This window comes from Delphinapterus leucas, chromosome 15 (assembly GCF_059928025.1).
Source record: "Delphinapterus leucas isolate spDelLeu-1000000601 "Yukka" chromosome 15, BTC_Dleu_Yukka2, whole genome shotgun sequence".
In the NCBI taxonomy this organism is placed as follows: domain Eukaryota; kingdom Metazoa; phylum Chordata; class Mammalia; order Artiodactyla; family Monodontidae; genus Delphinapterus; species Delphinapterus leucas.
Window position 1 is genome coordinate 6,791,280 of NC_143143.1, and position 27,972 is coordinate 6,819,251.

General features: G+C 45.1%; 2 protein-coding genes across 4 annotated transcripts in view; one reads left to right on the forward strand and one right to left on the reverse strand.

Annotated features, from left to right (window-relative positions):
- STAG3 (STAG3 cohesin complex component) lies at nt 1-27,939 on the forward strand. 3 transcript variants are annotated; one of them, XM_089895707.1, is made up of 32 exons: nt 2-1,368; nt 2,474-2,576; nt 2,965-3,081; nt 4,791-4,887; nt 5,610-5,686; nt 5,971-6,175; nt 6,605-6,756; nt 9,794-9,867; nt 11,025-11,148; nt 11,634-11,732; nt 11,940-12,019; nt 12,350-12,457; nt 12,725-12,839; nt 13,002-13,107; nt 13,285-13,388; nt 13,630-13,722; nt 13,832-13,921; nt 14,180-14,380; nt 14,500-14,570; nt 14,675-14,762; nt 15,239-15,319; nt 15,407-15,499; nt 15,660-15,828; nt 15,924-16,060; nt 16,827-16,928; nt 17,436-17,584; nt 17,843-17,971; nt 18,071-18,228; nt 22,479-22,653; nt 22,903-23,004; nt 23,305-23,383; nt 24,465-27,939. In XM_089895707.1, exons 1-32 carry the CDS (start codon nt 1,196-1,198, stop codon nt 24,558-24,560), a joined length of 3,747 nt encoding a protein of 1,248 aa, XP_089751833.1. In that variant the 5' UTR covers nt 2-1,195; the 3' UTR covers nt 24,561-27,939. The 3 variants fall into 3 exon arrangements, with proteins under 3 accessions (XP_089751832.1, XP_089751831.1, XP_089751833.1); XM_089895706.1 differs by having other exon boundaries at nt 1-1,368; nt 15,239-15,499; XM_089895705.1 differs by having other exon boundaries at nt 1-1,368; nt 13,002-13,388; nt 15,239-15,499.
- The window catches only part of GPC2 (glypican 2), a 97,593-nt gene that overhangs the window by 7,101 nt on the left and 62,520 nt on the right, over nt 1-27,972 (reverse strand). Inside the window, exons 5-6 of the mRNA XM_089895718.1 lie at nt 27,349-27,491; nt 12,061-12,910 (exon numbers count right to left, since the gene is read on the reverse strand). The gene's annotated coding sequence lies outside the window, so the exon portion shown is untranslated. The remainder of the gene's footprint in view (nt 1-12,060; nt 12,911-27,348; nt 27,492-27,972) is intronic.

A 27,972-nucleotide genomic window follows, 5' to 3' on the forward strand; every position in this document is an offset into this window, starting at 1 on the left:
ACAGAGACCCAAGGGACCCGCGGTGGTGACTTTTCCTCAACGCTGCTCGGCCAGAAGTCGCTGTTCCGCGTTCAGACAGTGAGGCTCCCCTTTGACCCAGGCGGTCGCCTTCCCCCACACTCTGGCCCTGAGAGAGGACTCTCCCTTTTCCATACCCCCCTCCACAGTGGCCAGGAATCCCAGACCCAAAGGCTGATAGTCGCTCTCCTGAGTGGTTAGACGGCTCCTCCGCCCAAATAGCGTAGCCCAGCGTTGAGTAGAGATCCCCTCTTCTGGAAAAATGGAGAATGCGAGCTTTCCGTGATTCCTTCAGCGTTTCCGGCTTGGTTCTGATGGCGCCTGTAGCCCCAAATCGTTAAGCGCGTCGCAGCCGGGTCCTTGAGGAGTCCCGTTCTAGCCTTTTAGAAATGGAAGTCTAGGTGCTTCTGTGGGGGGCGGGGGTTTGGGGGGGCGGTTCTTGTTTCTCGTTTGCACCCTGTGAGCTGGTTTTCTTTCACTGGCAGTTAACTCCGAATCCTGGGGAGAGGGGTGTGTTTTAAGCTGCCCTGGTGTGTACCTTCCTCGGTGCTTGGGGAGTGACCCCAAACCAGAGGTCGGCGTTGGGGCCATGGTGTCTTTAACGCCCTGATGCCTCAGGTCGGGACTCTTTTTTTTTTTGTGGTACGCGGACCTCTCACTGTTGTGGAGCACAGGCTCCGGACGCGCAGGCTCAGCAGCCATGGCTCACGGGCCCAGCCGCTCCGCGGCATGTGGGATCTTCCCGGGACCGGGGCACGAACCGGCGTCCCCTGCATCGGCAGGCGGACTCTCAACCACTGCGCCACCAGGGAAGCCCACTGTCTTTCTTCTTTTTTTTTTTTTTTCAGTTGAAGTAATAGAAGACTTACAGTGTTGTGCTAGTCTCTGCTGTACAGCAGAGTGACTCAGTTATATACACACATACGTCTTTTAAAATATTCTTTTCTATTATGGTTTATCCCAGGAGAAACCATAGAAGCTGTGCTGTTCTTCTTTTTTAATTTGACCTGTAGTTGATCTACAGTGTGTTCTCCGTCTTATTTTTTTGTGGGTCCCCCACTCCCCGAGTTCCAAAGCAGTTCCCTTGGAAACAAGGGGGGTCGTCGGGGCTGCGGATGGAGACGTGGTGGGACAGGAAGCCTTCCCCCTTCTCTCTCTCTCCCGCAGTTGGACCACCATGGCCACCCTGCGGTCGTCGTCCTCCCAGTCCCATAGCTCCTCCTCCCCGAGCAGCGGGTCCTCCCCGCTGCGCAGAGCTGTGGGGACTGGGCCGAGGAGCATGTCTGCGTCTTCTAGTTCGTCTGTCGCTGTGCCCTGCGATGACAGGGACTCGGACCAGACATCGGAGGGGTGAGTGGGGTTGGTTGCGTTGTCCGCAGCTTTTCCCGTTTTCATTTAACAGACGGGTAAAGTGGCAACACGTGTGTGACTATGAAAAGCTAGGAGATGCTATACTGGTTCAGAACAGGCTGGGTTTCGGCTGCCCTACGTGTTGGAGGCGTCAAGAATAATCCATCCTGTTCTGAATCCATCATCCAACTTGTCTGAACCTTTCTTGAACACTTTTGTATGTTCATGGACAGCCTCCGGTGGGGGCCCACAGATGGGGGAAAGGGAAAAGAGTTCTTTATTTGGTGCCTGAAAACTAGTGTATACTTTTTAGGTGGTGTCCTGTAGTTCTTTTGTTTGGGGTTTTATAAACAGGTCCTTAGCTGTTGGCATTTATGAGCTTATTCTGGAAGATTGTACGAGTATGTCTTGGGTTTTAAAAAAATCTTTCCAGGAAAAAATTAATCAAGGTCTGATTTATCCCCTGGTAATTTTTTTATTGCAGTATAGTTGATATACAATATTTTATAAGTTTCAGGTGTACCACATAATGATTCACAATTTTTAAAGGTTATACTTCAGTTATAAGAGTATCCCATGGCAATTTTAATTGGTTTCTTCTGAATCATTTCTGTCAGTGCAGCTGTTTGGCACCAGGTTATATCTATTTTGTAAACTTAACCCTAATCGACAAGACGTGAATTTGTTTTCAAGAGGTAAAATTTAACGCTAAGCACGTATTAATCTCTGGTTTGTGTATTAGTAATACATGACTTACTGAACCATTTTTCTCTACTCAGCAGTGATCCCCTCACTGCTTATGTGAATATCTTTTTTTTAATGTGAATATCTTTTGATTCTCTTATTCAGAGAGGATATTAAGAAAGGGTTGTCCTTTACCTACCTCAGTTCTTCATCTCCAATGCTTTATTCAAGTGAAAGTTTTCCCTTAAGACATTGTCCCTACTTCCTGGCAACAGTAAGCTCATCTCTTCTTAAAATCTGAAAGTATTTTTCTCATGGAGAGGGGTGTAAAGTTAGAGACAAAAAGAAACTATAATTCATTTACCCTTTTATATATAGGGACTAGGGTGTTGTATCTAAGCAGAACCACACTCCCTCACAGGGATAGTGAATCTTTGTCAGCTGGTGAAGGCAGTGACTTCGAAGACAACTTGAGACGAAATGTAAAGAAGAGAGCAGCAAAACGACCACTGAAAACATCCCCAGTGAGTCAGTTTTGTTCTGTTTTTGAACCTGGTCTGGGAAGCAGCAAAAGAAAACCTAGAAGAGGTCAGCTGATACGCTTGATGAAAAGACAAGGCTTAAAAAGTGTTAAGGGACAGAAGTAGGAAGAAGGCAGATTTTGAAGAGCAAAGAATAAGAGAAGAGGGTATTAGGGTATAGAGGAACAGGAATGGGGCTTAGGGACTTTTAAAAGGACAAGAGGCTAGAAATAATAACGTTTACAATATAAAAATCAGTTATTTCTAATCTGAGTCAGTAACTCAAACTCTGCTGTGGAATTGGCAGCTTAAGCCTACCTGTGTGATGAGACCGAGCGTTAATGTCACTTTCACTTTTTAAAGATATTCGTGATCTCTTTATGCTTACTAGGTGGCAAAACGTCCAAAGAAGGGGTCCCAAATGGTACGTGCTCATGGTCAGAAAGAGTCAGAGCCACCAGCCAGTGATCTCTTTGATGCTGTGAAAGCTGCCAAAAGTGACATGCAGGTAAAACAGAGTGTCTCGTCTCTGTTTCTTGATACCATCTTACCCCTTGCTGGGTGGAAAGATAAGTACAAGTGCTTACAAACTTGATTTAATGTAGACATTTTAGTGAACATAACCTGTATCAGGAAAAGGAGATAAGACCACAGAGTGAATCCTTGGAGGGATTGATGTAAGGGTAATCTTACATGAGAGGGAATGTTCCTTTCCTAATAGTATCACAGAACAGAATAGATTTTGCCTTGATTGATTGATGGAGGAGACAAGGAAAGGCATTGGATAATGTAGAGAAGAAGCTTGGATTTGGGTGGCAACTTGTTCACCCTCGTCACTTTTTAGCTCCACTTCGACAGTTATACCTAATTTTTTTCCCTCCCCACATATCTTTTTTCTCTTCTTACATTTCTTTTTCAATAATTTTATTGTAATTACCATCTAAAAACATGAAAGGCATATATGTGCTTAAAATTTTTTTTTCAGTGATCACCCAGGCCTCTAGCCCCAGCTCAAGAAATGAAACCTTAATGGTGCTGTAGAGACCCTTGTGTATCTTCCCTCCACCTTACTCCCCCAGTTCCCTCACCACCCAGAGATAACTACTAGAATGAATTTTCTGTTAACCATTCCCTTGTTTCTCATTATAATTTTATCACCAATGAATGTGTTTTCCTTAATTTAAGTGAATGAGTCGTTCTTTAGTTTTCTATGACTTAAATTATTTCAGTTGTTTGAGGTTGACCCTTATTGATGTATAGTGTGGATTTTTATAGTTTTTAGAAAAACTAAAAATTTTCAAACATACGGAGTTTTTCTGTTTTTGTTACTGGTTTCTGTGTGTTGGAATTCTTTGGGGCCTGGGTTGAAGATGGGTTGTTAAGAGAGGAAACCTACGTTTGCTTCTGGTGGTTGAGTGAGGATGCTCCAGAGTCACTTTTTTTTTTTTTTTTGCGATACGCGGGCCTCTCACTGCTGTGGCCTCTCCCGTTGCGGAGCACAGGCTCCGGATGCGCAGGCTCAGCAGCCATGACTCACGGGCCCAGCCTCTCCGCAGCACGTGGGATCTTCCCGGGCCGGGGCACGAACCCGTGTCCCCTGCATCGGCAGGCGGATTCTCAACCACTGCGCCACCAGGGAAGCCCCCAGAGTCACTTTTAATTAAATTATCTGATTGAGGTTATTTTGACTGTAGAGGTAATGTGGATCTGGACTGCAAATCCAGATATGGGAACTGGCTTATGGTTTTGAATTCTCAAGGGACAATTCGTTTTTCCCTCTACCCCACACTAAGGTCATAACAAGCTAGTTTTCTTGCTGTCCCCATCTTACCTATAGGTTTATTTCTCATTCTTGCTTTCATGAGGGTGTGACTCTTTGCAGGAGCCTCCTTTTGGACTACTGTTTTTGGAAGCCCCTTAGGCTCTATCTCCTATGCTCTACATTCCATGCAGCCATCTGGACAGAAAGTTGGTTTCCTAACTGTAGTTAAGAGACCCCTCAGAGCAAAAGTCACCTTGCTTATCTCTCAGAACTGCTACCTTCACTTCATTTTTGGCTTTTATGGAATTTTATCTTTCATTCTGGTTTAGCAATACATTTTAAAAGATGTCTTAATATTTTAATCAGAAGTTTAGATGCTTCAGTTAGAAAGCTTATACAGAATTTCTAGTCTGTCATGTTGCCAGAAATAGAAATCATCCACATTGTTTTCCTAGTCTTTGGTAGATGAGTGGCTGGATAGCTACAAGCAAGACCAGGATGCAGGATTCCTGGAGCTCATTAACTTTTTCATCCGATCATGTGGATGTAAAGGTGAGGAAACTCCTACCATTTTCTAATCCCCAGCCTTTGCTCCTATATTGTAAAACTTTTCCTCCTTTTAGATGTGTAGGATTAGGCATTTCCTAAATAAATGGAGAGGGAAAAGCATAAGAAAAATTTCACTTATTTAACTAGTGCCGACTACATTGTTGATTGGTAAGTAGGGAAGAGATCCAGTAAGGAAATGTATTGGTTTGGAGACAAGACCCTTTGGAGAAAAATAAATAATCATGCTATTGTGATGGTATGATGTTTACAAATTTGGAAATGGACCATCAGACTTTTACTCTTCCTTTCTCTAAATGAAATAATCTTTTATTTTCTTATTCCTTATTTCTCAGCCACTTCATTGCATATTTCTCCACTGAAGCTGTGGGGCCCCAGGTCCCCAGAGGCCATGACCTAACTTTAGTCTTATAAGTCAGCAGATTGTATTATAAGAATCTGGCATAGTTTTCTTTGTTTTTTAATTGTTTGGAATATTTTTTAAACCATAGTTTTCCACTATTTGATTCCCTTGGGTTTTCTAGAGAGGTTGCCTTATAGCAGGTACTCAGTTAGATGGCAGCAGATTTATGACTAGGATTCAGGTCTTCTGATTCCCCATCTAAGCTCTTTTCAGTATATTTCCTAGCTCATCTTCAAATGTATGTTAAATGGTCATGGTGTCCTGTTATTTACCTTCTAAGTACCTCATCTCCTCCATTTCTCAGGCACTGTGACCTCTGAGATGTTCAAGAAGATGTCCAACTCGGAGATCATCCAGCACCTAACAGAACAGTTTAATGAGGTGGAGGAAGACAGTCCAGGATCCTCTTGCCACTCTTTTTGCAAAATACAAGGCCCATTATCCTCCTCTTTCTGATTCTGGGAAATAGGATAGCTTTTAGAAAGAGGAGTTTAATCTCTTGGGAGCAAAAGGGACCTATACACGTTATCTGAATAGGCCTGTAGAGTTGAGAATGAGGTATAAGAGATACATTTTTACTATACTATTGGGTTTTGACATCCAGTCCCTGTGACTTCATAGACCTGGTAATAACTTTTCCATCCTTTTCATAACCTCTTTTATAGGACTCAGGAGACTATCCTCTGATAGCTCCAGGCCCATCCTGGAAGAAGTTCCAGGGCAGCTTCTGTGAATTTGTGAGGACGTTGGTCTATCGGTGCCAGTATAGCCTCCTCTATGATGGCTTCCCTATAGACAACCTCATCTCTCTGCTCACTGGCCTCTCAGACTCCCAAGTCCGTGCCTTCCGTCACACTAGCACCCTGGCTGGTAAGCAGTCACTTTTATTCTGTCAATGTTCTCTTGGGGGTTGGTAGAACTTTCCTCTGTTCTCCAATCCTGTATCTTCTTTCCTACCTGCATTCTAGCTCTTTACTTCAGGGTCATGCTTCTTTCATCCCAAACCTCCATCCAGTTTCTCATTAGTGGAATTGTAAAAAGGAGTGGATTACAGTGATAGTTTCCAGCCTTAACGTGTTTCTTATAGCTCACCACTGGGAATATGCTAAGCATTAAAGGAAGCCCAAAAGAGTTAGGGAGAGAAAAAATCCACTCCAGAACAGTGAGTCTTAGGATTTTAGGGTCACCCTGCTCTAGCTTTTCTTTTTCACTGCCCTTTTTTTCCTTCTTTTTTGAACCTACCCTCCCTCCCTCTGACTTAATTAATGATCTCGTTATCTTATTTTTACTGACTCAAAGCCATGAAGCTGATGACCTCCTTGGTAAGAGTTGCCTTCCAACTGAGCCTGCACAAGGACAACAATCAACGTCAGTACGAGACTGAACGAAACAAGGGGCCAGGACAGAGAGCACCTGAGCGACTGGAGAGCCTGTTGGAGAAACACAAAGAGGTGAGAAGTGTTCCCTGCCTCTTCCCTCCTCTCCTGGCTTCCATCACAGCTGCTGCAGCCCACCTTATCAGTCCCCAAGCTTCTCTCTGCTAAGGCACAGTCCCCCAGGCAAGCTTTGAGATCGTGAATGATGGAGTCTGGCAATAGTTTAATAGACTCCTCCGGTCAGAGGTTATTGCATGCTCACTTTGTTTCTGGAATGTGGGCTCAATAGAGCATTTCTAGTTTAGAGTAAATTTTAGAGTTCTCTATAATTCCACTTTTGCTCAGTTTCCATTGTCTGCATTCATTATCACAGGTGTTTAAATGTTGTGCCTGCATCTTGTGCAGGGGGTTAAGCATTGACTTTCTTGTCAAGTGTGCAGTATGCAGGTTACCACAGGAGTACTGAAGGCCAACCACTGATGCAGGAGGCCAAGTTTTCAAGGAATGGATAGGACACAGGCCTTTCAATCTCTCCTGCGTTTAAATTCTGTTCCAGTTAGCTACTAGCTCCATGGCCTTATGTAATCTCTAAGCTTCAGTTTCCTTTCCTTTAAAAATGGAATAATTCTTTTTGTGAAGATTAAATGAGATGAATAAATTGCCTAGCTGGGCACATAGTAGGTACTTGCTTTGTTGCCTGTTAAACTTGAAGAAGACCACTGGAGGACATAAACCCCAACAAAATCTTTTACACTGATTAAACCTTCACACAGCTGTGTCTATCATGAGACTAACACCGACTTTCCCTTCATTCCCCCTAAGTATCTGAGACCTCCCCCACCATGAGGTTGGCAGGACTCATCATGTGTAACTATGCCAGTTGACTGTTTTCCAGCTCTCACCAAACATATCTTCCATGCTAAATCATTAGAGAAAGATCTATACTTTCCTGATTCTCTTTTGCTATTTTCACTGTCAGTATCTCTTAAATCTTATGTGTACTGGGTCTGTGTCAAATCTTAAATTATATACACTAGGGTGACTCCTATTATTTGGACTTCTCTGGGCTCTTGCTTCATCAGTTATCGTTTTGCTTTCTGTCTTTAATCTCTCCCTCACCACTGTTTTCCTCTCTCCACTTATAAATGTATATAAGCCCTTGAATCTTCTTTCATTCTCCTCTATGAGCTACTCCATTTCTATCCTTCCTTTTAGTATTTCCTTACTTCCTTAATATCCAACTGAATCCTTTCACTACCTAGCTTCTATCCCCATTTTTTTCTTTCAAGTTATTTTCAACAAACCAGTGACTTCTTTTTTTTGTGTGTGGTATGGGGGCCTCTCACTGTTGTGGCCTCTCCCGTTGCGGAGCACAGGCTCTGGACACGCAGGCTCAACGGCCATGGCTCACGGGCCCAGCCGCTCCGCGGCATTTGGGATCTTCCCAGACTGAGGCACAAACCTGTGTCCCCTGCATCGGCAGGCGGACTCTCAACCAGAGCGCCACCAGGGAAGCCCAAACCAGTGACTTCTTAATCCCTATAGCCAATGACCTTTTTTCAGTATCCTTTTCGATTTACATAGAATTTGGTACTGATGACACACTTTTCCTCCTTCCCTCCCTCTCTTTCCTTTTCCTTTAAGTATGAAAATTTTCAAACGTTCAGAAAAATAGATAACACTGGTAGAATGAACACCACATACAAATCTAGATTTAACTAGATTATTTAATTTAAATCTAGATTTAACTAGATTTAAATTTAGTTTTAACTAATATTTCACTATATTTGCTTCATCTATTTTTTTTTTACTATTTTCTACTAAATTATGGGCATATTGGTATTTCAACCTAAAGACTTAAGTATGTCATCTAAAAAACATGTTACTACATAATCCTAATACCATTTTCATATCCAAAAATATTAACAATGATTCCCTAATATTTTTTAATCCCAATTCATATTTAAAATATTCCACTTGTCCCCAAAATACCTTTTATATCTGGTTAATTCCAACCAGGATTTAATTAAGGACTATGCATTACATTGGGTTGTTGTGTTTCTTAAGTCTCTTTTATACAGAACCTCTGCTCCCCCCCCCGCATTTTCCCCCAATATATTGATTTATTGAAGAGTTGGGGCAGTTGTCTTAAAGAATGTTCCCTTGTAATTCTGCTTCTTTGTTATCTGTTATTCATCTAATCTAGGGTTTCTCAACAATGACATTTAGGGAGCTGTCCTGGCATTACAGGATGTTTAGCAGCATCTCTGTCCTCTATCCACTAGATGGCAGTAGTACCTTCCCAGGTTATGACAACCAAAAATGTCTACAGACATTGCTGACTGTCCCCTGGGAGCCACCAGTTGAGAACCACTGATATAATCTCTTCCTTCTCTTTTTTTGTTGCGCTTCTTTTGTCAAACTGCATTTATTAAAATTTTTTTCCCGATTGTTGTTAGTCAAAAACATGTATAACTACCAGCTAGGGCCTCTGAATAGCCAAAGATAGTCAAAATAATGAGACACAGAAGGGATATTATTTTTTCCAAACACAAATCTCTGAGGCATTAGTTGACTATACAGCTTCTTCCAGAATTAGAAGGTTTAACCTTTTTCTATTCTGATAACTTACTGGCTACATTTTCTTTTTTGCTGCTTTTGACTGATTAGTTTAATTACTTTTGTTTGCAAACTCCACCCTTCTCATCAACTTTGTATTTTAGATGTATCTATTGACTGCCTGATTTCACCGGCCTGTCCACTGTCACAAGTGGATGAGTAGGTGATACTCTTTTCCAAGTTATCTAATCCATAGAAAGAGAAAGTTAGAGGCCTGTAACTTTCATACCTTACTATAGATGTATATTTCTCATGTGGGGGAAAAATGATTTGGGGAGATAGAAGTATTATGAACGTGTGGGAAGTAAAGCCAAATGTCCTGAAAATTTAAAAAAAAAATTAGAAGGTTTAAAAGGGAACAAAGGATACCAGAGGTTCAGACTGTGTCCTCTTATTAATAGGAAGTAGGTGGATGTCATGCTTTTCTTATATTTTTGTGGCCTTATATTATTGGGGGACATGAGAGATTGACCTGTTACTCCCTGTCCTCCAGCTCAAAGAGCATCAAGAGGAGATTGAGGGAATGATGAATGCCCTCTTCAGGGGTGTCTTTGTACATCGGTACAGGTGAGTTACTGGGATCCTCTCATTGAAGTGGCTGGTCCTCAGTTATGGAGTCTGTAGAAGTGACAAGGTCTCCTCCTAACCCTGAGTTATCTGGTTAGTCCCACAGCTAGTGCAGCTGGGGCAACAAATGTTCCAAATTAGGTTTAGTTTATCCCCGCCTACAAAGGATCGTGTAAACTTTTCTGGGAGAGACAATAAGAGGGTAAGGCATTGCTGAGTATTCTTCTGCTCCAGCTTTGCCTGAGACCTCCCCTCCCCCATCTTTCTGGGGCTTGAGCCTTGAGAGGATAAGAGCAGAGAGCCAAAAGGCAGGACCTTTCTGAGGGTGTACAGCTCGGCAAGCCTTTTCCTAGCCCACTTCACTGTGCCTTACACTGTGCTAAAGGCAGGGGAGGTTTTTTTTGTGTTTTTTTGGGTTTTTTTGGTACGTGGGCCTCTCACTGTTGTGGCCTCTCCCGTTGCGGAGCACAGGCTCCGGACGCGCAGGCTTAGTGGCCATGGCTCATGGGCCCAGCATGTGGGACCTTCCCGGACTGGGGCACGAACCCATGTCCCCTGCATCGGCAGGCAGACTCTCAACCACTGCGCCACCGGGGAAGCCCGGCAGGGGAGTTTTATACTGGGTAAAGAACTTCTTCCTCAGTATTTGTGTCTTACTCTTACCTAGATTTCAACCTCTGCCTTTCCAGAACCCTTTAGCTGATGTAATCTTTTCTTGAAGTGGAAGCAAAACAGACAGGTGGATATATTGTACAACACAGGGAATATAGCTTATATTTTATAGTAACTATGAATATAACCTTTAAAAATTGTGAATCACTATGTTGTACCTGAAACTTATATTGTATATCAACTGTACCTCAATTAGACACACACGCACACGCACACACACACATGCAGTTTGGGCAACAGCTAAATTAAATTCCAAAATCGGTTTTTAAAAGGGGCATGGAGGATAAGTTCAACTATTTTATAGGTTGGTTACAGAAAGAAAGTGTTCACTTTTTAAAATATTCACATTGGGAGGAGGAAATGAAAGGCCTAGTACCTGGTGTTTAGTCAAGAAAATAGATTCTCCTGTGACAAAGAGATATCTGCTGGGATGGAAAGTGAGTTTGGAGAGAAGGTAATAAGGGTCAGTTTCTCTCTGTGCCTAGGGATGTCCTTCCTGAGATCCGTGCTATCTGCATTGAGGAGATTGGGTCTTGGATGCAAAGCTACAGTACCTCTTTCCTCACTGACAGCTATTTAAAATATATTGGCTGGACCCTGCATGATAAGGTGAGAGTTCAGTCAGTCCTCTTCCCTGCCCTAGGATGCTTCAGCTTTTCCTGGTACTGCCACTTAGGTGTTTCACTAGTGGTCAGTGATCAACTCATCAAGACACTGAACCTCGAAATTCCCCCAGTATTTGGGAGGGTAGGATAAGTTAGGAGAGAGAAAGATATATCTAGGAGATTAAATGCCTCAAAACCACAGTCGAGTGGAGAAGGACTTTCCCTATGGAAAGGCGAGAAAGTTGACAGGGTGGTAATGCAAGTGCTAGGGTGGTAGCCAAAAGATCCTTTTAATCACGATTGCTAAATTCTGCTGTGATCCTTTTGGATTTTAAGTGAGAAGACAGCTGTTCATTGTCTCTGAGACATCTCAGAGTCCTCGATACAGAGGACACCCAGGCCCAGAATGAGTAATCTGAGAGGGAGGTATGGAGGCCCAGTGAGGGTGAGTAGAGGAGGAGTCAGCCACATTTCCCTTCTCCTCAGTAGCATCGAGACGTCCGTCTGAAGTGCTTGAAGGCTCTAAAAGGGCTGTACGGCAACCGAGACTGGACTGCACGCCTGGAGCTCTTTACCAGCCGCTTTAAGGTAAAATCGGGACAGTGCTCCTGTGCTTGGCTCTCTCTGTGGTTCCCATTTCCCCACCTCATTTATCCATGTCTATTACTTTTATATATCCATAGATATCCCAGTGTCTGCTTCTACACCCTGTCTTTAGGAATCCCTCAGATTCTAAGAAAGAGGTGTTTTGGGATGGATATAATGAGCTATTGAGCAATGTTCTCCTTTTTACAGGACCGGTTGGTTTCCATGGTCATGGACCGAGAGTATGACGTGGCAGTGGAGGCCGTCAGGTTACTAACACTTATCCTTAAGTGAGTCCTGGGAAGTGGAGAGGCAAGCATCTCAGACTTACCTTTCAGCATCAGACAGGCCCTTCCAGAGTCCTGTCCCTCCGCGGATCATAGGTTGACTCTTGTTTATGTACAGGTTGAAAGACAGAGGTCACTCCCGAGTTGCAGGATCTTCAGGGGGCAAATTTCCTATCTTCTCTAACTCTTCATATCCCTCTGTTTTCCACTCTTCCATTTGGAAGTTCTTTGTGAGTTAATCCTTGTTGGTTTTCCCTTTTTGTTTCTAGCCTTAGTTAGAGGCTAGAGGACGACATCCATATCCACCTGCTTGTTCTGCATTTCTCCTGGCAGGAACATGGAAGGGATGCTGACAGAGGCAGACTGTGAGAGCATCTACCCTGTTGTGTATGCCTCTAACAGAGCCCTGGCCTCTGCTGTGGGGGAGTTTCTGTACTGGAAGTGAGTGGGCCTCTTTTCGTTTGTTCCTTTAACACCATCATCTGTTGTTTTCTCTCCATCATGTGCTGGTGCTCTTTCTAAGGGCTCCCCATACCTATAAAGTCTCCCTTGGTGTCTCCTTCCCTTCTCAACACCTTGGGGCTTTCCTTAGCTCTGTGCCTCTTTTTTCTTTAATCCTCTCCTTGAACTGTTTCTTCCTTCCATGGTAACTGTTGCACTGCTTCCTTCCTTCCGTGCTATGCCCTTTCCCTGTGTCCCCTCTACCAGGCTTTTCTGCCCTGAGTGTGAGACAAGAACGGTGGGTGAGAGAGAGCGACGCCGAAGTCCACGCTCCCAGAGGACTTTCTTCCACCTTCTGCTGTCCTTTTTTGTGGAGAGTGAGGTGACGTATGAAAAGGAGCTGTTGGGCTCTCAGGCGTAAGACCTTCAGGTAGAGAAGGATGGGAGGTGGCACTGCAGGAAGGAGAGAAATGGTTCATTAGTAGCCAATTTCTAGAGTTTTAACATGTGGCTTCAGTAACTTAACATCTGTCTTCTTCCACAGCTCCATTACCACGCTGCATACTTAGTAGACAGCCTGTGGGACTGTGCGGGGCCTCAGCTGAAGGACTGGGAGAGTCTGACAAGCCTGCTGCTGGAGAAGGACCAGAGTGTGTGCCACCTGGTAGCCAGGGGAGGGGACCTCTCATCTCCTAGTAGGAAACCAGGAGAGATTTCTCTCCTGACTTGTGAAAGGCATAGGTGTCATGGGCGGTGGGGCGGTGGGGTCCTTGGAGATGGAGGGTGGCCACCCTGTGATTCTGTTTTCCATCCTCCTGCCACCTCAGACCTGGGCGACGTACAGGAGAGCACACTGACAGAAATCCTTGTGTCCAGTGTCCGGCAAGCTTCCGAGGGTCACCCGCCTGTGGGGCGGGTCACGGGGAGGAAGGTATGGCAAGAGGGGCAGGGTAGGTTGCTTAGCAATATTAAATCCGGGCAGATATTGTCTGTCCTAATCCTCAAGTCTTAGGTTCAGGTGCTCCTTCCTCTGCCCCTCAAAGAATTCCATTTCCAGAGAAAGAAATTGAAGGGAGCTGCTGAGTTTTCCTTCCTGGGAAGATAAAATTGTTGGGCAGAAGAATACATGAACACACACTTTTACCCCCACCCCCAAATGATTGTAATTCCAGGGCTTAACACCCAAAGAACGTAAGATCCAAGCCGACGACAAGGTGAAGCTGACTGAGCACCTCATCCCCCTGCTCCCCCAGCTCCTGGCCAAGGTAGAGGGTCCCCACTGCTCAGCCTCTGGGAATGAGCGGGTGGAAGGAACTGGCCTCCAGATTAGCAGTGTAGCAGGTAATAAGTAGGCTTCTCTCTCAATCACCACAGTTCTCAGCTGATGCAGAGAAGGTTGCTCCCCTGCTGCAGCTTCTCAGCTACTTTGACCTCAACATCTACTGCACCAGGCGCTTGGAGAAAGTGAGGAGAGAGGAGGACATGTTCCCTATACTTTGCTACTTTCATCCTAGGGCCAAAGGTTCCACTGCCAGTATCCGGTTTTTCTCAAGAACCTGGATTCTAGAAAAACCAATAAGCCCTCCCTTTCTGAGGCATCTTATCCTTGAAGTTTAAAGCTTTCGACCCTGTTTCTTTCCTCCCCACCTCTAGACCCTCCCGGAGGAGTTGTCCTCCCTGCCCCCCCACAGCACGGTCTTCTCCCACCGTTTTCTCTCTCAGCACCTGGAGCTGCTCCTGCAGCAGCTCCAAGAGGTGGTGGTGAAGCACGCAGAACCAGCGGTGCTTGAGGCTGGTGCTCATGCCCTCTATCTGCTCTGTAATCCGGAGTTCACGTTCTTCAGCCGGGTGGACTTTGCCCGCAGCCAACTTGTGGATCTGCTGACTGACCGCTTCCAGCAGGAGCTTGAAGAGCTGCTGCAGGTTGGAAGTGGGGCTGCGTGATGGGACACCCCAGACTTGTGTGGGAGAGGCCCCAAGATGGGGGTGTGGATCTGTGAGTTCTTGGGAAAATCCCACTGTGGACCTTCTTTCTTCCTCAGTCTTCCTTCCTAGATGAGGATGAGGTGTACAGTCTGGCAGCCACCCTGAAGCGCCTCTCTGCCCTCTACAAGTGAGCAGCTCCCCTCCTGCTCCTTCTGTTTCTACCACTGTCTGTGGGGTTGATTCCTCTCATTCTCTTCCAGTGTAACGTTTTTCTCTCCCCGCCCCCCAAAGTGCCCATGACCTAACTCGCTGGGAGCTCTATGAGCCCTGCTACCGACTCCTCCGGAAGGCTGTGGACACAGGAGAGGTTCCTCACCAGGCAAGTAGACAAGTTGGAGACATGGAGGCAGGAGAGGAGTTTTACGGGCCGTGTCCTAGGTGGCCACCACATACGCAGTTCGAGTCCCAGGGCTGTGGAGCAGATGAGAGAGAGAGATCTTGATCATGTGTGTCGTTCCTTCCATCCCAATCTTGGAAGGTGACTGTACTTTCCAGCACCTGAAAACAGCCATTCTCTCTGGTTTCTGGGGAGTCAAGGATAATATTGAGGGGGTCTAGGAGACTTTAAATAAATTAGGGAGAGGTGGCATTCCTACTCAGGATAGAATCCTCTGAAGACTTCCAGAATCAGTTTTTTTCTACTGGAAAAGGAATTGGGTCTCTCCTAATCTCATTTTCTCTCTTCTGTCTGCTTTTTTCTTTTTTCCCTCCTTTGTGTGTATCTGCCTGTCTGTCTCTCTCTCCCCACCTGCCCCTTACTCCTGACCCTCATTTTGTCACATTTGGTTGTTACAGGTGATCTTACCAGCCTTGACTCTTGTCTATTTTTCCATTCTCTGGACACTAACCCACGTTTCTGGATCAGGTGCTTCCCAGGTGAATATGGGTCTGAGTAGGGGGAACGGGAATGGAGGAGTCCGTGTCTTCCTTCATTTCTCCCTGCTGAAGCCATTGTCTCCACAGAAGCAGCTGTTGAATTTAAAGGGCAGGATGGTGGCCTTCTGTGAACTCTGCCAGAACTGCCTCTCAGATGTGGATCCTGAGATTCAGGAGCAGGTGAGCATTTTCTCAAGTGAGTGTATGTCAGGATGTGAGTCACCCCCCCGACCCCGACCCTGTGGTCTGAGGAAACCCCATTCTGAGGGGAAATTGGCAATGTAATTTCTGTCTTGGTCAATATTCTGTCCTTTTTAAGCATTCTTTTTTTCCCTGACAGGCTTTTGTATTGTTAAGTGATCTGCTGCTCATCTTTGGCCCTCAGATGATTGTCGGGGGACGAGAGTTCCTTAGGCCCCTTGTCTTTATTCCTGAAGCCACTCTCCAGTCTGAGCTGGCCAGCTTCCTCATGGACCACGTCTTCATCCAGCCTGGAGGATTGGGCAGTGGTACAGGGGCTGTATACCTGGGGCTCAGGCATATAGGGCAGGAAGTCTGAATCTGTGATTCTGATGTTTCCCATTCTGCACTTGATGTGAACCAGGTCATTCCCAGGAGGATCATTTACAGATAGAGCAGCTGCACCAGCGGCGCCGCCTCCTGGCTGGGTTCTGCAAGCTGTTGCTTTATGGGGTGCTGGAGATGGACGCAGCCTCGGATGTTTTCAAACACTACAACAAGGTACAGCAGGGCGCCAAGCTGAGTACGGCCATGGCTGCAGACGCTGTAGCACTACAGAAAGGAGGGTTGGAGAGATGATGGTATCAGGCTTAAAAGGAGAAGCAGGGGGGAAGGCCAATAGTTTAGAATAAAGGGACAAAGAAAAGAGACTTTAGTAGTAAATAGTGGAGAAAAAACTGTTAGGAGGAAGAAATTCATTGGAGGGAAAGTATCTTATTCTTCTTGTCCAGATTTTTTTTTTTTGTGAATCTAGTCTATGGAATGGGGTAATGTAAGAAAGGGAAATAAGAATGGAAGAGGGTTCAGTCCTCACAAGATACCTAGATATATACCTCATTTCCTTAATCCAGAATTGTGTTGATTTCTCTTTATTGAGTACGTACTATCCCAGGCACTAAGGACACCTCAGTGAACAAAATAGTCAACGGTTCCTTCTTCCTGGAGCTTCTGTTCTAGTGGGGAGAGACAAATAGCAAAGGCTTCGGTGCTGGATGACACTGGTCTCTGGCAGGCTTAATATCCTCCTTCTCCAAGAAATGGGCTCAGGGCAGAGTTTCTTCCCTTATTTGCCTAAACTGATTTCTTTGGGGCTTTGTACCTGTTGGTTAGAAGTGTGGTCTAGTATGAGTTGTTTTATGCTTAGGTTCACATTTCCCTACCTAAGCCTGTTTCAGAAAGAGATACGGTTAGGGCTGTGAAGAAAGAAACAAAACAAATAGTTTTTTCCTGTGGTCAAACAGTATCTTCTCCACTTCTTTTCCATCAGTTCTACAATGACTATGGTGACATTATCAAGGAAACGTTAACTAGAGCAAGGCAGATTGACCGAAGTCACTGTTCCCGAATCCTGCTGCTGAGCCTCAAGCAGGTATGCCCTTCTGCCTACAGTGCCTCAGACCTGACGTGCCCTCCTTGCAGCCCACCCACAGCCGTCTAGAACATGAGATCCTTCAGAGCAGGAAGTTTCTGATTTACTTTGGCTTTTATTCCACATGACAGTCACCTTCACAGTTAACGGAGCCATAAAAAGTATTTTTTTTAACTGTGGGCAGTTTCCACCCCAACCCCATAGAAACTTCACGTCAGTTAGGACATGGGAGCACCAACAATAAAGTGATAGGGAATTCCTAATTCTTTTTCTAGTCTGTTCTCTCTCAACCCCTTCAGTTACTACAGACATTTTTATTGTTACAGAGCAGGGTGAAGCCTCTCTCTGTTGCAAGGGGGTCAGGAATAGGGTCAGTGTCCTAGGAGGAAAGAAAGAGTAAAAATAGCAGATGGTGTCCCAAGCCCTTTCGGATTTCTGGGCAGAGAAAGGAATGCTATACTTCCTTGTTTCTCCCTTTCCCAAATGTGCCATGTCTCCTGGACACAGTTATACACAGAACTGCTGCAGGAACAGGGGCCCCAGGGCCTGAATGAGCTTCCAGCCTTCATCGAGATGAGGGACCTGGCCAGGAGGTTTGCCTTGAGCTTTGGACCCCAGCAGCTACAGAACCGTGACCTTGTGGTCATGCTACACAAGTAAGGAAGTATTGGTTGGAAAGCAAGGGACTTGAATCTTCCTAAGAGGGCTGAGCCAGAGGCTGGGTACAGGGAGGGCTGGGAGTGAGGCCTCAGAGGGGGAGGGTAAGCATGTCGAGGAGTCGCAGTAGAGTTGGTGAGCGGGTATCCTTTGGAGACAGGCTGGGTCCAGGGGAAGAAGCACTTGGACAGGATGCCTCAGCCCTGGGAGGGAAGTGGGAAGGGACTATCTTCCTAAAATGATTTTGCTCAACCAAGGGAAGGCATCAGGTTCTCCTTGTCTGAGCTTCCTCCAGCTGGCTCCTCCAGTCAGCCCCCAAATCTGGCATTCCTGGAGCTCCTTTCAGAGTTCTCCCCCCGACTCTTCCATCAGGACAAGCAGCTGCTGTAAGTTAGGGCGTGGGTGGATAAAGATGGGAGTTAGAGAAGAAGGGTGTGGCGAGGGCCTGTGACCACTTCACCCTCTCCATCCCACCCCTTTCTTAGACTGTCCTACCTGGAAAAGTGTCTGCAACGTGTCTCCCAGGCACCTGGCCGTCCCTGGGGTCCAGTCACCACCTACTGCCAGTCCCTCAGCCCTGTAGAGAGTACAGCAGAGGCCAACCCTCAGGGCTACCCCCGCTCCAAGAAGAGGCGCATTGAAGGTAAAGTGCTGTGAATGCAGGTATCAGGGTGCTCAGTGCTACTTCTTTGATCGCCACTACCTAGATACGCAGCATATTGGCTTTTGCCTCCTTCAAACTCTTGCGTCTGGTTAAATAATTATTTCATTAATCACCTACTATCATTAATGGTACTCATTTTCTTCAAGGTTTATCTAGCCAACTAAAAACAGCGAACTTCTGTGAAAAATTAAATAGAAACTAATCATAAAACCAGAGATTGAACTCAGAAATCTGTACATTTAGGATGCCTCTCTGTGACATCTTGTTATTTTCCAATTTTTAAAGATTTTTATATAATCTTCGTGATTTTTTAATCTTCAGATCACTACCTGTCTTATTATTTACCTGTTGTTTTCTTTAAACTGATTTTCTTTTTTTTTAAAAATATAGTCTCATCTTAAGTGGTAATATCCTAGAAATCACAAGTTTGAGGTGTGTGTTTGTGCTTTTTAGGGTACATTTTATTTTTATTGAAAAAAAATTTTTTGTGGTATGCAGGCCTCTCACTGTTGTGGCCTCTCCCACTGCGGAGCACAGGCTCCGGATGCGCAGGCTCAGCGGCCATGGCTCATGCGCCTAGCCGCTCCGCGGCATGTGGGATCTTCCTGGACCGGGCCACGAACCCGTGTCCCCTGCATCAGCAGGCGGACTCTAAACCACTGTGCCACCAGGGAAGCCCTAGGGTACATTTTAAAATGTTAGTAGTCATTCGCCATTCTCCCCATTCCCCCAGCCTAGGCAGCATAACTAATCTACTTCCTGTCTCTGGGTTTGCCTATTCTTAGACATTTTGTATAAATGGAATCATATGGTATGTGGCCTTGTGTGTCTTTTACTAAGCATCGTTTTCAAGGTTCATCCATGCTTAGCATTTATCAGTACCTCATAACTTTTCATGACCAAATAACATTCCATTGAGTGGATATGCCATATTTTATTTATCCATTCATCAGTTAATTGACATTTAGGTTGTTTCCACTTTCTGTTAGGCATATGGTGCTGTGAACATTCATGTGTAGGTTTTTGTGTGGATGTAGGTTTTCACTTCTCTTGAGATATATCTAAGAACTGAAATTGCTGGATCATATGGTAACTCTATGTGTAACTTTATGAGGAACTACCAAATTGTTTTCCAAAGTGCCTACATCATTTTACAATCCCAACAGCAATGTACAAGGGCCCCAGTTTCTCTACATTCATGCAAACACTTGTTATTGTCTTTTTTATTTTATCCATCTCCTAGTGGCTGTGGATTGGTATCTCATTCATTGTAGTTTAAATTTGCATTTCTCTAAGGACTAATACTGTTGAGCATATTTTCACATGCTTATTGGCTATTTGTATATCTTCTTCAGAGAAATGTCTGTTCAAATCCTTTGCTCATTTAAAAATTGGGTTGTCCTTTTCTTGTTGAGTTCTTTACATATTCTAGACAAAAGTCTCTTATCAGATGTATGGTACAGAAAAATTTTCTTCCATTCTGTGGGTTGTCTTAATTTTCTTGATGGTGTCCTTTGAAATACAGAAGTTCTTAATTTTGGTGAAATTCAACTTATCTTTTTTTTGTTGCTTGTGCTTTTGATGTCTTAAGAAGCTATTGCCTAAAGTCACAAAGATTTATTCCTGTGTTTTCTTCTAAGAGTTTTCTAGTTACAGCTAATACATTTAGGTCTGTGACCCATTTTTTTTTTTTTTTTTTTTTTTTTTTGCGGTACGCGGGCCTTTCACTGTTGTGGCCTCTCCCGTTGTGGAGCACAGGCTCCGGACGCGCAGCCTCAGTGGCCATGGCTCATGGGCCTAGCTGCTCTGCGGCATGTGGGATCTTCCCGGACCGGGGCACGAACCCGTGTCCCCTGCATCGGCAGGTGGACTCTCAACCACTGCGCCACCAGGGAAACCCTGTGATCCATTTTGAGTTAATTTTTGTGTGTGTTGTGAGGTAGGATATGAATTCCTTTTACTGTCTTTTGTATACCACCTAAGGACATACTATATGCGAGATACTGTGTTAGGTGTTTTAGAGGCCATGAAGGATTCTCAAGCAGCTTACCATCTAATAGAAAAGAAAGAAAATACATTTATAGAAAATCTGAGTTATGAAGTCACCAGTAAGTAATAAATTCCCAGGGATTTGACAGAGGAATGCTATAGAATTAAGGGAAGGAAGGTATCATTTTAAGTTTAGTTGATCTATGAAGGCTTTATCAAGAAGATGGGATTTAAGCCGGATCTTGAAAAATGGGTAAGATTTATATAAGTTGAACAGAGGAGTGAGTATCATGGGCTAGCATAAGAGCACAAGCAGAACATAGAAAGGTAAGATTTTGCCAAAGCACATAGATGTATAGATTGGTTTGCCTAAAACAGAGTTTGTAAAGGTAGGAGAAAACTGAAAAGATGGGTTCCATTGTTCATTCAGCAGACACTTACTGAGCACCTTGTGCTCAGTTGTGCTGAGAATACTGCAGTGAACTGGGGATGGGGAAATACTGGTGAGGTGGGGATTGCAGTCTTACAAAGAGTGATTGGGGAAGGCCTTGGAGAGAACGTGAATGCAGGGGAGAAAACTGAAGGAAGTGAAAGAGGGGGTGCCTTGTGTATATCAGAATAGCAGACTAGAGGGTGCAGCCGGTCCAGAGGCCATGGTGGGAATGTCTCTGGCACATTCAAGGAACAGCAGAGAAGGCCGGTATTGCTGAATGGAGACTGTGTAGGATATGAGACCAAAGAGGTTGTAGGAGTCCAGCGCATACGAGCCAGAATAAAGACTCCAGCTTTTACTCACAGTGAGATGGGTAAACATTGGAGGATTTGAGCACAGGATTGACAGGATTTGCCTTAAATTTTAAGGGGTTCCTTCTGGCTGCTGTGTTGAGAACCGACCGAAGGAGAGGCAGGGGTTGAAGCCAAGGAGCTGGTGAGGAGGCTGCTGTGGGGGCCCAGACAGGAGATGAGAGTGTGAGCCAGGGGAGCAGCGGATATGGTGAGAAGCGGCCAGATTCTGGACATACTTCCAAGATATCACTAATAGGACCTCATAATAAGAAAGAATGTAAGATGTAAGAAACAAAGGAGTTGAGGATGACTCCAAGGATTTTGGCCTAATAATTGGAAGGATGGAGTTGATAGCACCTGAGATGGGGAAGGCTGTGAGTGAGAAATGAGACCAGGGCTTTGGTATGAGCCATGTTACTACAGGTGGAGATGTTGGACAGACAGGAATTCGGAGGAGGGGGGCAGGCAGACTTGAGATAGATGTGGGAGTTGGTACTTAAAGTCATGAACCTGAATGGCTAAGGAAGCCAGTGAAGATGGAGATAGGGAGAGGTCCCAGGGCTAAATCTGTGGACATTACACCAGTGATAATAGGTTGGAGAGATTAGGAGTCACGTGGGGGCCCAAGGTTTATTCTCTGGGAACACAGCTCACGGACGTGGCTCTTCCCTGTTTCGGTAGCCCTCTGCTTAAACCAGAAGCAGCTCCCTCTCCGGTTGCCGGCTTCAGTGTACAAACAAGGCTGTGGGGAGGGAGGATAATGGGGGTATGAACGTTTACAGTTGACAAATACTAATATGGATTTGACTTATATTTTAAAAATAGCATTATCTAGGTTTTCTAAGACATTTTGGGTTTTTTTCTCCTCCTCTGCCTTCCTAGAGCTCTGCAGGAGAGAGTCCTTAATATTTTGAGCCCCAGGTCTTCCATTTACCCTTCATATTAAAACTGTGCTGACATTGCCGTTATCTCATTTTTTCTGGCTTCTAAAAAATCCAGTCTCCCGTTTTTCTGTTTCTCCTTAACCCTCATGTTTCCTCCCTCATTTCAGGCCATTCTAAGCTTTTTCTCACTACAGAAATCTTGAATGAATAGGATTTCAGATGTCTTCATTGATTAACTGAGACCTCTCAATCTTAGGGACTCCAACCCTCTCACATTCGTGTTTGTATGTTACTGTTTATCTGTGGAATGTATGTCTCTTTCCTTCTTGTTTTCTAAGCTGTGTAATGAGCTTTTCTTGGACAAGTCCTTGGTACAATTCTGTAAACCCTACTTTTTATAGTACATAGGGCTGTACTCGTTTTTAGTCGTGTCATAATGAGACCATCTAGATTTTCCATTCCCTTCTTTTATAACTTTTCCTTACCAAATTCTGAGCAGGTCTTGAAAAACTAAAAGTGTCTGTGGTGGTACCTGGTTTACAGTTAACATGTGCCTCTGCTGCTTTGCAGGCCCCTCCAGGCGGCACAGAGAGGACATCTCTGCATCACAGGAGGAAAGCCTACAGCTGAACAGTATCCCACCCACACCCACCCTCACCTCAACGGCTGTGAAAAGTAGGCAGCCCCTGGGGGGATTGGAAGAGATGGAAGAAGGCGGCGGCTCAGAATTGGCATTTACCCAAGGGTGCGGCCCCAGGAGAGCCCGGCTGTGATGTCCCAGTTTGGTGTCTCGTCATTTCTGTTGCGTTGTTCCCTCCCACAGCACCCCCTCATTCTCGGGTTCTTCTCCGGTCCTTTCCCCTTTCTTTAGCTTTACATTTTCTCTTTTTCCCTCCACTCTGAGCTTTTTACTGGCTTTCATGCTGGCCACTTTACCTCCTCTTTTTACCTTTGTTTTTAACCCTTGTCACTGATCCACCTTCATTCCCAACAGCCAGCCCCTTTTAGGTGCCCAGAGGTTAAGGTCCTCGAGTCCACAGCATTTCCAGACTCCACTCAACTCTTTGGGTCCTGGTCTGGGCAGCCGGCTGACCCGGTGAGCTTTTCTCATCATCTTCTGTCTTCACTTCAGATGTCACCCATTGTGAGGGGATTCTTTCCTTCTCATTGCTTCTATGCTGGTGCTTTGTGGACTTGTTTTAACCACAGAACACTTCCTTCCAGTGTAACATGGAACCCTAGTATGTAAAACAGATATAAGTAGAGCTGCTTTGATTGAAGCTGGAGTGGGACTCTGGAGCCCTGGTCTGCTTACTGCCCACCCTGTTCCCCTGGGGTGCCTCTGAGAAACTCTCAGGGGTCCTTGAAAACCTCTACTCTTTGCCACTGTTTCCAGGCTCAGCCTGATGGAAGAGGATGTAGAAGAATTAGAAATTCAGAATGACTCAAGTGAAGAGTGGCAAGGTACAGGCAAGGTGAGTGGATCCAATAGTCCCTTCTCCCTCTAGAACTGGAAGCAGATGTGAGGGAGAGAAACTATTGTGATTCTCCTCTGTCCTGATGATGCCTTGTCCTTGGAAGCTGCCCAAGATGTTTTGAAAGAATCATAGAGTAAAGGAGGAAGGGTTTATAAGTTGCTGTTGACTTTGCTTGGACTTTAAGGAAATAGGGGGGGAAAATTTTAAATACCATTGGACTGGAATAGCACTGCCACACTCTCAATCCCCTTATAGGTATTTTGCCTCTTAATCTACTAAGAATTAAAGGGAGTCCTAGAGCTAGACAGAGATGGAAGGTCACCCAGTCTCCAACCTTGCAGCCCGTTCAGCAAGTCTCTTCATAACACACGCACACAGGCACAGCCGACCTTCCTTCCTCTCTCCTTAGATGGCTGCCCCAGTCCCTCTTCCTCCAGTCACTCCATTTTCTACCCTTGCCTGCCTGCTTCCTCAGGAGGATATGCTGCCAGTTCAGTAGGAAAAGCATGCAATTCGAGTGAGGAGATCTAAAAGTCTTCCCGTTTTACCACTTTATCAAGTTAGCTCCTTAACCCCTCTCAATCCCCTCATCTTTAAAATGGACCTTTTACACAAAATACGAAGTGAAGGCGCCTTATAAACAGAAAAGGATTGTGTGTCTGCTGCTGTTCTGCTCCCTTCTCTTCTCTTTGAAGGTGGAGAAAGGACACAGTAGAAGAGGGGAGTGGAGGTCTTGTGCTCAAAGGGAAAACCAGATAACATGTTCAACCCAGAGACTAGACAGCAAGGCCTCTATTAGTCTTTCCTAAAGTCCCCTCAGGAAAAACCCCATTCTCTCGTTCCAAAGCTGAACAAATTTAAGGGTCTCAGTTGGCAGGCCAGGAGAGGAAGCACTTCTCTGATGACTCTGCCGCTGCTGCCCACTCTGACTTTGCTCCTCTTCCCTCCCTGGCTGCTTCAGGGACCTACCCCAGCCTTCAAGCTTGTCACAAGAGACTGGAAAGGGACCTTTTGTTGTTGTTTGCAGGTGATGGGAGTGGGGAAGCACCTTTCTGATTTTTGATCCCATTCTCTCTAGCAGTCTTCCCCCAGTGAGCACGGGCTGGACCTCTTAGATTTTACAGAGCTGAACACTGAGGTGAGCGTCCCCAAAACAGACTGGAAGGCAGGTTAAGAGGAGTTGTGCATCCTTGGGAGATGCTGGCAGGTAGCACATGTGCCTGTCAAGTAGGTGGAAAGAAAGGCCACAGCCCCTGGCCTGCTGTCTCAGCTGCCTTGGGGCTTTAGGGGTATCCTGGGGGAGGGGTGGTACAGGAAGAGAATGAGAGTTGTCCTCTGGAGGACCTTGCAGTCATCTCTTTGCCCTTTGGTCTGTTGTTAGGTCTCTGTATCTTACTTTCATCTTTCTCATTGTAGGATTTCTGACATGACCCTATGTCCCTCCCCATCTCCACTCCCCATCTCCACTCCCCACCTCTACGACATGACCACTTGGAAAAGGCCAATGGGAAACGGAGCAAAAGGAATCATCACTTCCCCTTCCCCTTCCCCAGGGGAAGGAGAGGTGGGCTGTGCCTTTCTAACCTGACCTTTCTCTGACTGACCTTTCTCTGATGCTGCTAGGATAGAGCAGTCATAAGCCCCCTGTCCTTCCTGGTGCACCATGGCTCTGTCCCTCTGTTTGAGCAGAGTGCCTATTTTCTGCTGGTTGGAGGGGTGGGAGCTTCACCTCAGTATTGCAGAGGGGCACTGCCTGTGTTGAATGGAAGGAGCCCATTAGTTTTTCTGTATTTTGGGAATGTCTTTCCTAGCCTCTTTTGTGCCTTGCTGATTTAGCTCAATAAACATGTTTGAGTCAATTCCAGGTTGTGGCTTGAGCGATTGTTAAACTGATGGAGGTCAGGTTCTTTCCTGGAGTCTTACGCAGCTCTGCCTAGCCGTGTGGTCCCATGTACCAGGTGCATTGCACCCCTGCACACACACACACACACACACACACACACACACACACACACCACTAGGTGCTTTAGTACGCTGCCTTTTAGGGATGTATTGCTTAGTAAGTGGGAGACTGGCTGCCTTTGAGTAGTTTATCTAGTGGAGACAGTTTAGGCTGAAGAGGGAAGGTAAGAGTAGCATCCTGATGGGCTGAAGGGTGGACCTACCCGTCTCACCTCCACTGAGGCCAGGCCAGTCCACATATCTTGGCAGCCTTCACTCAAAGGTTCTTTCCAGGGATAATTTCATGCCCTCATCCCAGAGACACCTGTCATAGTTTGAACTTTTATAGAATTTCAGTATCTGAGAGTTGGGAAGAAACTTAGAAGTTATTCTGAATGACCAGCCCCAAATCCTCAACACCATTGTCTCCTTCATCCTTTCCTTCCCTAGCTAGTTCCTCACCAAGTCCTGGCAGGTTATTCTCCAGAATGTCTCTGATCTCTCTCTTCTCTCGGTGCTTGCTATCATCTCTCACCCAGACTGCCACAAAATAGCCTCTGGATGCTGGACTCCTTAAAATTCTGACTTGTTCTTGTTCTGCTTCCTGGAACAGCAGAGCGCCTCTGTTCTCTCCTTTCCCTCTGACAAGCAATCAAATACATGAAAACACTGTCGTCTCTTTCTGCTTTCACTGTTTCCTTCTGTGGTTTAAGGAACTCTTCAGCCTCTCCTTTTAAAATAGGACTTCGAGTTCTTCCCTGTCCTGGGCATCTGCTGTAATTTCAAGTTCTCACTGTGTGGTGTCCCAGGCTGGACACAGTCATCCAGCTAGTCTAGGGGTTTCTGCAGGAGGATCCATGATTTCCTGTGATTAGGTCACTCAGCCAAACAAGCTCATTTCTTCTTCCTTCCCCCTCCCTCCCTGCCAAATAAAAGCTAGAAGTTGGGTTTGTGAGCCTCATTTTAGAAAGGCAGCCTACCAGTGCCCTGGGGATCTTTAGCCTGTATTCAGTGGAACAGTTCCAGAGAGCGGAGCTTTTCTGTGGGATCTGGGAGCAGAGTGGGAAAACTAAGGTAGAGATATAGAGGTAGAGGTCACTAGGGATCCAGGAGGGGGAAGAGGAGTCCCAAGTTATTAAATGCCTGCCAAGCTGGTACTTCACAAGATCAAAAGAGAAAGTTGGAAGCTCTGTAAATGTGGAGATGTTTATGCAGCTGACAGACCAGTGTGGTAGACAGAGCCCCAACCTTAGAATCTGTGCAAGTTTTATAACGTGTTCCCCAAATTCTTTGCCACTCTTAATACATTGAGAGTTTGGGTCTAAGTCCTTTCCCCTTGAATATGGGCTCTGTGAGTGCTAGATTAACAGAATATGGTGGAGTGTAGCTGGGCCAGTTTCCAAGCCCAGACCTTGAAGAAACTGGTAGCTTCCACGTCCTGTTTCTTGAGATGTTTACTCTTGGCACCCAAGCACCATGCTGTGAGAAAGCCCAAGCAGCCACATGGAAAGGCCACATGTAGGTGTCCCTCCAGGAGACCTAGCTGAGGTCCCAGCCTGTGTTGAGCATCAGCCACAAGACGTGGTTCAGGTGTGAATCAGATGATCCCAACACCCAGCTTTTGAGTCTTCCAGCTGAGGTCCCAGGCATCAGAGAGCAGAGACAAGCCATCTTTCCTGTACCTTTTCCAGATTCCTGACCCATAGAATCCATGAGCATGATAAAACAATGGCGTTTACACCACTAGTTTTGCGTGGTTTGTTACGTAGCACTAGTAACTGAAACAGAACCTTAGAGTCATAAGATGCCAGAAGTTTGGACATATTTATCAGTTTAAAAATTATATATTAAAATTTACCACTTATTTATTATACACATTAAGATGTAATGGATGAATTTATGGTGAAATAAATGTTTTTAAGTATTTTATTGGTTAACAGTACAAAAAACACTTTTTTGCTCTAAAAGAAACGTACTGAGCAAAGTGAGAAATATTTTTATCGCGATTGCACCCCTCCTACCGTCTTGTTGTGGCTTCTTCTTTGTCTTTGGATGTAGGATATCTTTTTTGGTAGGTTCCAGCATTTTTTTGTCAGTGGTTGTTTTGCAGTTGTGATTTTGGTGTTTTCGTAAGAAGAGGTGAGCTCACGTCTTTCTACTCTGCCTGTTTTGAGAAACAATTTTAAAATCATGGCTTAACATTTTCTGAAGTTCTAGTTGAAAGTTCATTAAAAACTCTCAAAATAAACTGACCTTCATAACTGAAAAGAGTATGTCTCAAACATATGTAAATCCAAGTAGAATAGGTGCTTCTTTGGCTGCATTTATTACTTTTTAAATAAATGAGTCAAAACCCACTGAGATTCTTCATTTGGAAGACTTGTCAACAGGTCAGAAAGTGATTTCCAAGTTCAAATAACAGCATTCTTAAAGGGGGTACATACTGTTTGGGACCACAAAACCACTACATCCTGTAGCACATAAGTTGCAGTTGGTCATAATCTTGAATTTGCCTCTATGACCTTAGGATACTGATCTTGTTAGAGGTGAACCATGGCATGAGGATCCCAGTGAGGGTACCAGTGTCACTTAAAAATACAATGAAGTTAACTTTTTATTACTGTTATCTTTAAAAATTAGAAATA

What these genes read in the sequence shown, in the direction of transcription:
- STAG3 (XM_089895705.1), top strand. Translation starts at nt 1,196, where the DNA reads ATGGCCACCCTGCGGTCGTCGTCCTCCCAGTCCCATAGCTCCTCCTCC. An exon ending in GTCTTTGTACATCGGTACAG is followed by an intron (nt 9,868 to 11,024) that starts GTGAGTTACTGG and finishes CTCTGTGCCTAG; the next exon opens with GGATGTCCTTCCTGAGATCC. An exon ending in TCTTTACCAGCCGCTTTAAG is followed by an intron (nt 11,733 to 11,939) that starts GTAAAATCGGGA and finishes TCCTTTTTACAG; the next exon opens with GACCGGTTGGTTTCCATGGT.